At 37.7% G+C, this 13,290-nt stretch overlaps 1 protein-coding gene across 1 annotated transcript in view; it reads right to left on the bottom strand.

Annotated features, from left to right (window-relative positions):
* Window positions 1-13,290, bottom strand: part of COL4A5 (collagen type IV alpha 5 chain) — a 253,144-nt gene that overhangs the window by 111,740 nt on the left and 128,114 nt on the right. The window contains exons 9-13 of the mRNA XM_059158581.1: window positions 12,649-12,729; window positions 9,845-9,907; window positions 1,343-1,378; window positions 1,215-1,256; window positions 970-1,062 (exon numbers count right to left, since the gene is read on the bottom strand). Coding sequence (XP_059014564.1) covers window positions 970-1,062; window positions 1,215-1,256; window positions 1,343-1,378; window positions 9,845-9,907; window positions 12,649-12,729 — 315 coding nt within the window. The remainder of the gene's footprint in view (window positions 1-969; window positions 1,063-1,214; window positions 1,257-1,342; window positions 1,379-9,844; window positions 9,908-12,648; window positions 12,730-13,290) is intronic.

Here is a 13,290-nt window from a genome sequence, read left to right as displayed (position 1 = left end):
GGCACCTGGGTGGCTCAGTGGGTTAAAGCCTCTGCCTTCGGCTCAGGTCATGATCCCAGTGTCCTGGGATCGAGACCCGCATCGGGCTCTCCGCTCAGCAGGGAGCCTGCTTCCTCCTTTCTCTCTACCTGCCTCTCTACCTACTTGTGACCTGTCAAGTAAATAAATAAAATCTTTAAAAAAAAAAAAAAAAGAAAGATATGTATGATCTCATCTACTCTGTAGAAGCAAGGTATCAGATAATTATCTCTAAACATGACAACGGTTTATAATACCATCTTTCTCTTTGTATATCAGTGAAATATAGAGAAGACAGTCCTCTAAGACAATGACCATCGACCTTACCATGACCTAATTTTGTACATGAATGCATTATTCATAATAGCCAAAAATGCAAACAATACAAATGTCCATCAACTGATAAAGGGATAAACAATATGTGGAATATTCACACGAGGGAACATTATTCAGCCATAAAGAGAAATGAAGTACTGATACATGCTACAATATGGAAGAACGTGAAAATATACTAAGTTGAAGAAGCCAGACACTGAAGACCATATACTTTATGATTCTATTTATGTGAAGTGATCAGAGTCAGGAAATCTACAGAGCCAAAAAGTAGATTAGTGGTTGCCTAGGGCTGAGAGTTTGGGGAAAAATGAAGAGTAACAACAAATATGTATGGGGTTTGGAGGGTGGCTGATGAGAATGTTCTAAAATTAGATTGTACTCATGGTTTCACTACCCTGTGAATACACAAAAAAGAATGGAATTGTACACTTTAAATGGGTGAACTGTATGGTACGTAAATTATATCTCAATAAAGCTCTTTAAAAATTTAATTATCTCAAACTCTTGTTATTTTTAAAGTACCTTCCATATAATTATATTCCAGCTTATAATGCATTTTAATGGAATGCTGCTTTTATAGCAAAATGTTCATTGATTTCCTCTCTACATACTCACCTGGTCTCCTTTCTGAAACTCTACATCAATTGGTCTTTTCTGCTCACTGATCTGCCCAGGTGGCCCAGGGGGGCCCTGAAGACCTTGCTCACCCTGTTTGCAAGATTTAATAAGAAAGTAATATTTCATAATTTACACAGACAATAATATAAAATGTAAGCTAAGTCAGTTGCAAAAAGATGAGCTCAAATCATGAGGAAAGGAAAAAACTGAGGGCTGCATAATCAACATTTTTCTTTACTCACCTTTTCACCTTTGGGTCCCTGGAAATTTAAGCCCATATTCCCCTGAAGAGAGAGGTTTTAGTTTAAAATCTCGTTGATGCTAACAGAAAGAATTCACACCAAATAAAATGCACATAAAAGAAAATTACCTTTGGTCCTGGAAGTCCTGGTGGACCAGGAGGGCCCTAAGAATAGAAGACACGGGGGGGGGGGGGGAAAGGGATATATTAGTAAGTTTATTAAAAAAGTATTGTTTCAAAATCATTATTTGGTTTCATAAAAAAACGAGGACTGAAAAAGCCTTTCAAAATAATATTTTCCTGTTTTTTTCTCAGATTTAAATTGATTTTAACAAGCCAAATGAATGTGGAGACTTCCTGTGACAGCAAACAAGTGGGTAGAGGAAGAAATACAAGGATATATAGAGGAAGGGAGGTAACACAAGTGCCAAAAATCAATACAAAAGTTAATTGCAACAAACATATCAAATTTCTCATATCAGAATTACAGGTAAATAATTTTGGTGTCTTAAGGCAATTAAATATCTAGTTCTAAAAGCATCCATTTACTTTTTTAGTTCAGTTTTAATTTTACGTGATCTTTGTAATGTTTCAAGGCTTGAAAAGTTAAACAGGCATTTGTTTGCCCTAGTATATCACCTCTTTGATCTCAATGGACCTATTCATTTACATATTGTACTCTGTTGGCATTTCTAAGACTTTGCTTCACCTGTTGAATCAGGGTTAATTGAAGGAATATTCAGAAATGCAGAGTGAATCAGTTATATAGCCACAAGAGTTGAGGAAATTCAAGATGTAACAACACACCCAGGGTATACTGATGTTGTAACAACAGAGTTGGGAAAAAGTGCCATAGTCCAGAGTCTCATGCTTTGCAAGATGCCTACAACCAAAACAGACTAAACAACGGGGTTTTCTAATCCTCTCATAGGTATTTCCAGGAAAGCAGAAATCAGTCTTTCTGGTAGATTCTTTTAGTATTTACCAAATGTTATTTCCTTCATTCAAGAAGAAAGAACCAATTGTCACAAGCAAAACTGTGCAATCTATAAAGGTATAATGAAAACTGTCACTTAAATATATGGTAGATGAGAGATGGAGTGGCACATGAAAAATTACTTTGACTGAAGTCCAATTTTCTTGCCCTTTTAAGAAGCAAAGTTCTAAGTCCAAAACATGACTTGAATGAAATCAAAGTATTTCAGGGGCAAAAATACTCAGAATTTAATTACAGTAGAAAGTATGAGTGACCATAGAAGTAGTAAGGAAAACTAGTTGCATAGTCAAGCTCTTTAAACGTTTTTGCTTCTTTTCTAGGATACACAAATCCTTATTCCATTGCAGAGTGACTCATTACCCTCACCAATTCTACTGTTTTGTCACAGGCCCCTCAGAAATGAGAGCAAATATTTTTTTTCTGAACACCCATTTTTGTTCCTCTTAAACAGAAAAATGCAGTTTGAAGAAACACATTTCATCAAGTGACTAGAGAACTGCCCTCGAAGACTTAATGCAATGGCTAGAATCAGCTTCAACACTGACACATCAAGAGGTAACTAATGAAATATTTTATTTAAAATCTTTCCTTTTTTTTTTTCATTTTTTTTTTATAATTTTTTTATTTTTTATAAACATATATTTTTATCCCCAGGGGTACAGGTCTGTGAATCACCAGGTTTACACACTTCACAGCACTCACCAAATTACATGCCCTCCCCAATGTCCATAATCCCAACCCCTTCTCCCAAACCCCCTCCCCTCGGCAACCCTCAGTTTGTTTTGTGAGATTAAGAGTCACTTATGGTTTGTCTCCCTCCCAATCCCATCTTGTTTCATTGATTCTTCTTCTACCCACTTAAGCCTCCATGTTGCATCACCACTTCCTCATATCAGGGAGATCATATGATAGTTGTCTTTCTCTGCTTGACTTATTTCGCTAAGCATGATATGCTCTAGTTCCATCCATGTTGTTGCAAATGGCAAGATTTCATTTCTTTTGATGGCTGCATAGTATTCCATTGTGTATATAACCACATCTTCTTGATCCATTCATCTGTTGATGGACATCTAGGTTCTTTCCATAGTTTGGCTATTGTGGACATTGCTGCTATAAACATTCGGGTGCATGTGCCCCTTTGGATCACTACATTTGTATCTTTAGGGTAAATACCCAATAGTGCAATTGCTGGGTCATAGGGCAGTTCTATTTTCAACATTTTGAGGAACCTCCATGCTGTTTTCCAGAGTGGCTGCACCAGCTTGCATTCCCACCAACAGTGTAGGAGGGTTCCCCTTTCTCCGCATCCTCGCCAGCATCTGTCATTTCCTGACTTGTTTATTTTAGCCATTCTAACTGGTGTGAGGTGATATCTCATTGTGGTTTTGATTTGTATTTCCCTGATGCCGAGTGATATGGAGCACTTTTTCATGTGTCTGTTGGCCATCTGGATGTCTTCTTTGCAGAAATGTCTGTTCATGTCCTCTGCCCATTTCTTGATTGGATTATTTGTTCTTTGGGTGTTGAGTTTGCTAAGTTCTTTATAGATTCTGGACACTAGTCCTTTATCTGATATGTCGTTTGCAAATATCTTCTCCCATTCTGTCAGTTGTCTTTTGATTTTGTTAACTGTTTCCTTTGCTGTGCAAAAGCTTTTGATCTTGATGAAATCCCAGTAGTTCATTTTTTCCCTTGCTTCCCTTGCCTTTTGCGTTGTTCCTAGGAAGATGTTGCTGCGGCAGAGGTCGAAGAGGTTGCTGCCCGTGTTCTCCTCAAGGATTTTGATGGATTTCTTTCGTACATTGAGGTCCTTCATCCATTTTGAGTCTATTTTTGTGTGTGGTGTAAGGAAATGGTCCAATTTCATTTTTCTGCATGTGGCTGTCCAATTTTCCCAGCACCATTTATTGAAAAGGCTGTCTTTTTTCCATTGGACATTCTTTCCTGCTTTGTCGAAGATTAGTTGACCATAGATTTGAGGGTCTATTTCTGGGCTCTCTATTCTGTTCCATTGATCTATGTGTCTGTTTTTGTGCCAGTACCATGCTGTCTTGATGATGACAGCTTTGTAATAGAGCTTGAAGTCCGGAATTGTGATGCCACCAACGTTGGCTTTCTTTTTCAATATCCCTTTGGCTATTCGAGGTCTTTTCTGGTTCCATATAAATTTTAGCATTATTTGTTCCATTTCTTTGAAAAAGATGGATGGTACTTTGATAGGAATTGCATTAAATGTGTAGATTGCTTTAGGTAGCATAGACATTTTCACAATATTTATTCTTCCAATCCAGGAGCATGGAACATTTTTCCATTTCTTTGTGTCTTCCTCAATTTCTTTCATGAGTACTTTATAGTTTTCTGAGTATAGATTCTGTGTCTCTTTGGTTAGGTTTATTCCTAGGTATCTTATGGTTTTGGATGCAATTGTAAATGGGATTGACTCCTTAATATCTCTTTCTTCTGTCTTGCTGTTGGTGTAGAGAAATGCAACTGATTTCTGTGCATTGATTTTATATCCTGACACTTTACTGAATTCCTGTATAAGTTCTAGCAGTTTTGGAGTGGAGTCTTTTGGGTTTTCCACATATAGTATCATATCATCTGCGAAGAGTGATAATTTGACTTCTTCTTTGCCGATTTGGATGCCTTTAATTTCCTTTTGTTGTCTGATTGCTGAGGCTAGGACCTCTAGTACGATGTTGAATAGCAGTGGTGATAATGGACATCCCTGCCGTGTTCCTGACCTTAGCGGAAAAGCTTTCAGTTTTTCTCCATTGAGAATGATATTTGCGGTGGGTTTTTCATAGATGGCTTTGATGATATTGAGGTATGTGCCCTCTATCCCTACACTTTGAAGAGTTTTGATCAGGAAGGGATGTTGTACTTTGTCAAATGCTTTTTCAGCATCTATTGAGAGTATCATATGGTTCTTGTTCTTTCTTTTATTGATGTGTTGTATCACATTGACTGATTTGCGGATGTTGAACCAACCTTGCAGCCCTGGAATAAATCCCACTTGGTCGTGGTGAATAATCTTTTTAATGTACTGTTGAATCCTATTGGCTAGTATTTTGTTGAGTATTTTCGCATCTGTGTTCATCAAGGATATCGGTCTATAGCTCTCTTTTTTGGTGGGATCCTTGTCTGGTTTTGGGATCAAGGTGATGCTGGCTTCATAAAATGAGTTTGGAAGTTTTCCTTCCATTTCTATTTTTTGGAACAGTTTCAGGAGAATAGGAATTAGTTCTTCTTTAAATGTTTGGTAGAATTCCCCCGGGAAGCCGTCTGGCCCTGGGCTTTTGTTTGTTTGGAGATTTTTAATGACTGTTTCAATCTCCTTACTGGTTATGGGTCTGTTCAGGCTTTCTATTTCTTCCTGGTTCAGTTGTGGTTGTTTATATGTTTCTAGGAATGCATCCATTTCTTCCAGATTGTCAAATTTATTGCCGTAGAGTTGCTCATAGTATGTTCTTATAATAGTTTGTATTTCTTTGGTGTTAGTTGTGATCTCTCCTCTTTCATTCATGATTTTATTTATTTGGGTCCTTTCTCTTTTCTTTTTGATAAGTCGGGCCAGGGGTTTATCAATTTTATTAATTCTTTCAAAGAACCAGCTCCTAGTTTCGTTGATTTGTTCTATTGTTTTTTTGGTTTCTATTTCATTGATTTCTGCTCTGATCTTTATGATTTCTCTTCTCCTGCTGGGCTTAGGGTTTCTTTCTTGTTCTTTCTCCAGCTCCTTTAGGTGTAGGGTTAGGTTGTGTACCTGAGACCTTTCTTGTTTCTTGAGAAAGGCTTGTACCGCTATATATTTTCCTCTCAGGACTGCCTTTGTTGTGTCCCACAGATTTTGAACCGTTGTATTTTCATTATCATTTGTTTCCATGATTTTTTTCAATTCTTCTTTAATTTCCCGGTTGACCCATTCATTCTTTAGAAGGATACTGTTTAGTCTCCATGTATTTGGGTTCTTTCCAAACTTCCTTTTGTGGTTGAGTTCTAGCTTTAGAGCATTGTGGTCTGAAAATATGCAGGGAATGATCCCAATCTTTTGATACCGGTTGAGTCCTGATTTAGGACCGAGGATGTGATCTATTCTGGAGAATGTTCCATGTGCACTAGAGAAGAATGTGTATTCTGTTGCTTTGGGATGAAATGTTCTGAATATATCTGTGATGTCCATCTGGTCCAGTGTGTCGTTTAAGGCCTTTATTTCCTTGCTGATCTTTTGCTTGGATGACCTGTCCATTTCAGTCAGGGGAGTGTTAAAGTCCCCTACTATTATTGTATTATTGTTGATGTGTTTCTTTGATTTTGTTATTAATTGGTTTATATAGTTGGCTGCTCCCACATTGGGGGCATAGATATTTAAAATTGTTAAATCTTCTTGTTGGACAGACCCTTTGAGTATGATATAGTGTCCTTCCTCATCTCTTATTATAGTCTTTGGCTTAAAATCTAATTGATCTGATATAAGGATTGCCACTCCTGCTTTCTTCTGATGTCCATTAGCATGGTAAATTCTTTTCCACCCCCTCACTTTAAATCTGGAGGTGTCTTCGGGCTTAAAATGTGTTTCTTGGAGGCAACATATAGATGGGTTTTGTTTTTTTATCCATTCTGATACCCTGTGTCTTTTGACAGGGGCATTTAGCCCATTCACATTCAGGGTAACTACTGAGAGATATGAATTTAGTGCCATTGTATTGCCTGTAAGGTGACTGTTACTGTATATGGTCTCTGTTCCTTTCTGATCTACCACTTGTAGGCTCTCTCTTTGCTTAGAGGACCCCTTTCAATATTTCCTGTAGAGCTGGTTTGGTATTTGCAAATTCTTTCAGTTGTTGTTTGTCCTGGAAGCTTTTAATCTCTCCTTCTATTTTCAATGATAGCCTAGCTGGATATAGTATTCTTGGCTGCATGTTTTTCTCGTTTAGTGCTCTGAAAATATCATGCCAGCTCTTTCTGGCCTGCCAGGTCTCTGTGGATAAGTCAGCTGCCAATCTAATATTTTTACCATTGTATGTTACAGACTTCTTTTCCCGGGCTGCTTTCAGGATTTTCTCTTTGTCATTGAGACTTGTAAATTTTACTATTAGGTGACGGGGTGTGGGCCTATTCTTATTGATTTTGAGGGGCGTTCTCTGAACCTCCTGAATTTTGATGCTCGTTCCCTTTGCCATATTGGGGAAATTCTCCCCAATAATTCTCTCCAGTATACCTTCTGCTCCCCTCTCACTTTCTTCTTCTTCTGGAATCCCAATTATTCTAATGTTGTTTCGTCTTATGGTGTCACTTATCTCTCGAATTCTCCCCTCGTGGTCCAGTAGCTGTTTGTCCCTCTTTTGCTCAGCTTCTTTATTCTCTGTCATTTGGTCTTCTATATCACTAATTCTTTCTTCTGCCTCATTTATCCTAGCAGTGAGAGCCTCCATTTTTGATTGCACCTCATTAATAGCTTTTTTGATTTCACCTTGGTTAGATTTTAGTTCTTTTATTTCTCCAGAAAGGGCTTTTATATCTCTCAAGAGGGTTTCTCTAATATCTTCCATGCCTTTTTCGAGCCCGGCTAGAACCTTGAGAATTGTCATTCTGAACTCTAGATCTGACATATTACCGATGTCTGTATTGATTAGGTCCCTAGCCTTCGGTACTGCCTCTTGTTCTTTTTTTTGTGTTGAATTTTTATGTCTTGTCATTTTGTCCAGATAAGAGTAAATGAAGGGGCAAGTAAAATACTAAAAGGGTGGCAACAACCCCAGGAAAATATGCTTTAACCAAATTAGAAGATATCCAAAATCGTGAGTGGGGAGAAAGGGGATAAAAAGAGGTTCAAAAAGGAAGAAAGAAAAAAAAAACAAAAAGAAAAGAAAAAAAAAAGAAAAGAAAAGAAAAGAATTTTTAAAAAAAGAAAACACCTAAGAAAAATGTAAAAAAGAAAAAATATATATATTAGATAAACTAGTAAAAAATCGTTAAAAAAGAAAAAGGTAACAGTTAAAAAAAAAAAAATTTTACCCGAAGGCGAGAAAAAAAAAATGAAAAAGAAAAAATTAAATTAACTGCAAGACTAAAAAAAATCCCAGGAAAAAAGCCATGAGTTCCGTGTTTGGCTTTCTCCTCCTCTGGAATTCTGCTGCTCTCCTTGGTATTGAAACCGCACTCCTTGGTAGGTGAACTTGGTCTCGGCTGGATTTCTTGTTGATCTTCTGGGGGAGGGGCCTGGTGTAGTGATTCTCAAGTGTCTTTGCCCCAGGCGGAATTACACCGCCCTTACCCAGGGCCGGGGTGAGTAATCCGCTCGGGTTTGCTTTCAGGAGCTTTTGTTACCTGAGCGCTTTCCATAGAGTTCCGGAGGACTGGAATACAAATGGCGGCCTCCTGGTCTCCGGCCTGGAGGAGCCGAGAGCCCAGGGCCCCACTCCTCAGTGCGCCCCCAGAGAACAGCGCCCAGTTACTCCCGTCTGCCTGACCTCCGGCCGCGCTCCGAGCTCACCGAGCCTGCGACCGGTTCAAGGTAACACCGAGCTGCGAGCTTACTGTCGGCTCTGTCTCTGTAGCCGGCTTTCCCGTTCCAATACCCGCAAGCTCTGCGACACTCAGACACCCCCGATCCTTCTGTGACCCTGCGGGACCTGAGGCCACGCTGACCCCGCGTGGGTTTCGCCCCGGTTTAGCCTCTGGAGCGATGTCCCTCAGCGGAACAGACTTTTAAAAGTCCTGGTTTTGTGCACGGTTGCTCCGCTGCTTGCCGGGAGCCGGCCCCTCCCCCCGGGGTCTATCTTCCCGTCGCTTTGGATTCACTTCTCCGCCGGTCCTACCTTTCAGAAAGTGGTTGTTTTTCTGTTTCCAGAATTGCTGTTCTTCTTCTCTTTGATCTGCCGATGGATTTTCAGGTGTTTGCAATCTTTAGATAAGCTATCTAGCTGATCTCCGGCTAGCTGAAGCAGTCTCAGCTTGCTACTTCTCCGCCATCTTGACTCCTCCCTAAAATCTTTCCTTTTATGTACCTCATTTTTCCCCATCTATAAAATGAAGCTATTACTTAGCATGTATATCATTTACCATAGCATTGTAAAATATTGTGTAAATTTAAAAAAAAAAATGTTTAGGGGCACCTGGTGGCTCAGTCCATTAAGCAACTGCCTTCAGCTCAAGTCATGATCTTGGACTCCCAGGATCGAGCCCCTGGTTGGCTCCCTGCTCAGGGGGAGGTTTGCTTCTCCTTCTCTTTCTGCCCCTCCCCCAGCTTGTGCGTTCACGCTCTCTCTCTCTCTCTCTCTCAAGTAAATAAATAATATTTAAAAAATAAAAATAGGGTGTCTGGGTGGCTCAGTCGGTTACGTGTCTGCCTTTGGCTCATCATGATCCCAGAGTCCTGGGATCAAGCCCCTCATCGGGCTCTCTGCCCAGTGGGGAGCCTGCTTCTCCCTCTCTCTCTGCCTGCCTCTCTGCCTAATTGTGATTTCTGTCAAATGGGTGAATAAAATCTTTAAAAAATAAAATAAAATAAAAAAATATAGTTTGTAAACATTGAAAATGCATTATACTTTCAAGTAGTAGAAATAATATTATTATTCCTGAGAGAATTTTTTTTTTAAGTAGGAAAGATAAAATTACAGAAGCAAGCTTACCATCAAACCTGGTGGTCCTGGGGGACCAATTGGCCCTGGTAAACCAATGGGACCAGCTGGGCCCTGTTATAAAGGAAATAAAGAAAAGGATGAAAAAAAACCCTCTCTCTGTATCAAGCAAAGAACTAAATGAATGAAATTTTAACTTAAGTAATTGCCAGAATTTGGTTATAGAATTCTACAATTCTGCAGAATTTTAAAATGTATAAGAATAAAAGGATTAAGTAACTATAAAGAATTTCAACTAAAAAGAAGGGCTACAGGTTTTACAAAAAGTTTTAGAAAACTTTTTACTTTTACAGTGGCAGATAACAAATAGAGGACAAACACAGATAAGGAAGTTTTACAAAATAAAATGATAAAGATGGGTGTTTAGTGGGCTTTTATGCCAGAAATGGGAAGAGAAGGACTACCAGTTTCCAGGAGGCTTCTCTATTTTAAAGTAAAAAATAACTATGTATTTACCCAAAGAAAATGAAAACACTAATTTGAAAATGTATATGCACCCTTATGTTTATTGCAGCATTATTTATAATAGCCAAGACATGGAAGTAACTCAAGTGTCCAACCATAGCTGAATGGATAAAGATGTGCTGTGCGCATGCATGCACACACGCAAGCACACACACTAGATTACTCAGGCATAAAAAAGAATGAGATCTTGTCATTTGCTCTAACAACATGGATAGATCTAGAGGGTATAGTGCTAAGTAAAATGAGTTAGAGAAAGATAAATACTACAGGATTTCAGTCATTATGTGCAATTCAAATTAAGAATTTAATCAAACAGACAAATTAAAGAGACAATAAAAAAAGAACGGATTCTTAAAGAGAACAAACTGATGGTGCCAGAGAGGACACAGATGAGGGACTGGGTGAAATAAGTGAAAGAGATGAAGAGTACACTTATTGTGATAAATACAGAATTGTGGAATCATTATATTGTACACCTGGAATGAATATAACACTATATGTTAATTATACTAGAATAAAACATCTTTTTAACTTCAAAGGATGTAAAAAATTAATGAAATTAAATAAAAAATAAATAAGATTAAGGACAAGGAAGTGAGAATAACTGGGACAACAAATAAGGGAATGATGCAACTCCTGTGGAACACAATTTGGCGTCTTAAAAAGCTGAAAATTTGACTTCAGTGAAATCCAGCAATTCCATATCTAGGTATAAATCCTGGATTATTTTGTAATTTGAAAAAAAATTCCTGAACAACCAAATATTTAATAATAGGAGATCAGAGAAACAAACTGTAGTATGTTCACACAATGGAATGTCATATGGAAGTGAAACTGAAATAACTACAGACACATACAATAATACGGATATATCTTAATATATCAGATTGGGGGGGAGATGAACCATGAGAGACTGTGGACTCTGGGAAACAAACTGAGGGTTTTGGAGAGCATGGGGGTGGGGGATGGGTGAGCCTGCTGGTGATTATTAAGGAGGGCATGTATTGCATGGAGCACTGGGTATGGTGCATAAACAATGAATTCTGGAATACTGAAAACACTAAGTTAAAAATATATATATCAAATAGAAAAAGTTACAGAAAACTATATAAACTTTATGTTATTTTAAAAGGAAAATTAAACATTCTAGAGATACATGTATTTATGACAAAACTATCTTTAAGAAGCAACAGAAAACTCAAAATGGTACTTCTGTCTTGGTAGAATGCAGAAGGCTGTGACTGTCAAGGAAACCTCAGGTTGATTCAAAATTATTTGAAATGTTCTCATTCTTAAATGTTATTTTGGATTCATAGATGTTCATTTGGTAGCTATGCTTCAAAACATACATATATTTTGTATGTATTCTGCTGCATTTTCAAATATTATATAACTAAAGATTATAAGGGATAAAGGTCAAGATTGATACTACTTAGGAGTACATGGATGGGTTTTGTCAAGCATGGAATGAGTTGGTAGTTAATGAAAAAATTCCCAACACTGTATCTCACTAATAAATATTAGAAAGTACTGATATTTTTTGGCAAAGGGATCAATCTTTGTGAAATATAAACCTCAAGAAATTGACTACCTGATCTATAAATATTCAAAAGATATTGCTCTCTTTATGCATATTATCTATAGACTAGCATAACTTTTTTTCTTAAGATTATACTTGATGGGGACGCCTGGGTGGTTCAGTTGCTGAGCATCTGCCTTCAGCTCAGGTCATGATCTGAGGTCATGAGCCGCAGGTCGGGCTCCCTGCTCCAGGGGAAGTCTGCTTCTCTCTCTCCTACACCCCCTACTTCTGTTCCCTCTCTTGCTGTGTCTCTTTCTGTCAAATAAATAAATAAAAGATTATACTTGATGTTCAGCATGCATAAATTTTATTCCTTCAGCCTTCAAAATATGTTCATATGTTATACATAACTAACAGTGTTACAAATGATGTCTTCTAATATCTTAAATGAGAGTCCTACAATTTTTATTTTTAATCAGACCATTTACAGTTATCAGAGCTACTCCTACCACGTACTAATCCTCACAGCAGAAGAAAAAGAATACAGAAGTGTCTTTCGGCTGCCAAACCCCAAAACAAAAATTTCCATGGAAACTGGATAGAAAGATAAAAGAACAAAGCAGTCCTTTATAAAATTCTTCCTGGTCCAGATTACTTTTATTTTCAGGTATGAGGTACATGCAATGTCTATCAAACTTCAGATAATTTCCATAACTAAAATAGAGGGAACTAAAGACTGAAGGGAAAAAAGTGACACTGTGATCTGATTTAGTTAATAAAAAAAAGAAGAAAATCACTGGATACTTACTTGTATTCCAGGAGGACCTGGATATCCTGGATTACCCTTTGGTCCTGGCAGTGATGACATAATTATACTGCCTGGTTCTCCCTGAAAGAAATCATCAGTAACAGTTATGACACAAGAAAATGGGCAAGAGCACAAAAAAAAATCTGAAAATTAAATCTGTCATATAAATGTTCTGAAGATTAGGCTATCTCAGTAATTAACATGAATAAATTCACCTTTTAAAGGGAAATGGGGAAGTGGCCATAATACACTGAAGTACAACCGATTTATTAAAAGCCTGTGGTACCTTCAGTTACCTATTCACTAAAAAACGTTTATTAATTATTACTATTTTCCAAGAACTGTTAGGCTCTGAATACTCAGTAGTGAAGGAGATAAGCAAGACCTCTGTCCTCATGGTGATATCAATGTACTGGCTTTGAAATGCAGATCATAACATGTAAATAAGATGACAAAAGGTTCAGTTAAAGGCTATGGAGAAAAAGAACATGGTACATGATAAAGAAAGCGGAGAACTGAAAAGAAGTGATAATTATGTGACATGATAGAGGCACTAATTAGTGTTATGATGGCAACCATAATATATAAATGTATCAAATTAACATGTTACATACCTTAAATTTATACAGTGTTACACATTAA

The sequence above is a fragment of the Mustela lutreola genome, chromosome X (assembly GCF_030435805.1).
Source record: "Mustela lutreola isolate mMusLut2 chromosome X, mMusLut2.pri, whole genome shotgun sequence".
Lineage (NCBI taxonomy): Eukaryota > Metazoa > Chordata > Mammalia > Carnivora > Mustelidae > Mustela > Mustela lutreola.
The sequence above is the reverse complement of the archived record's forward strand: the minus strand, read 5'-3'. Positions and strand labels throughout refer to the sequence as shown.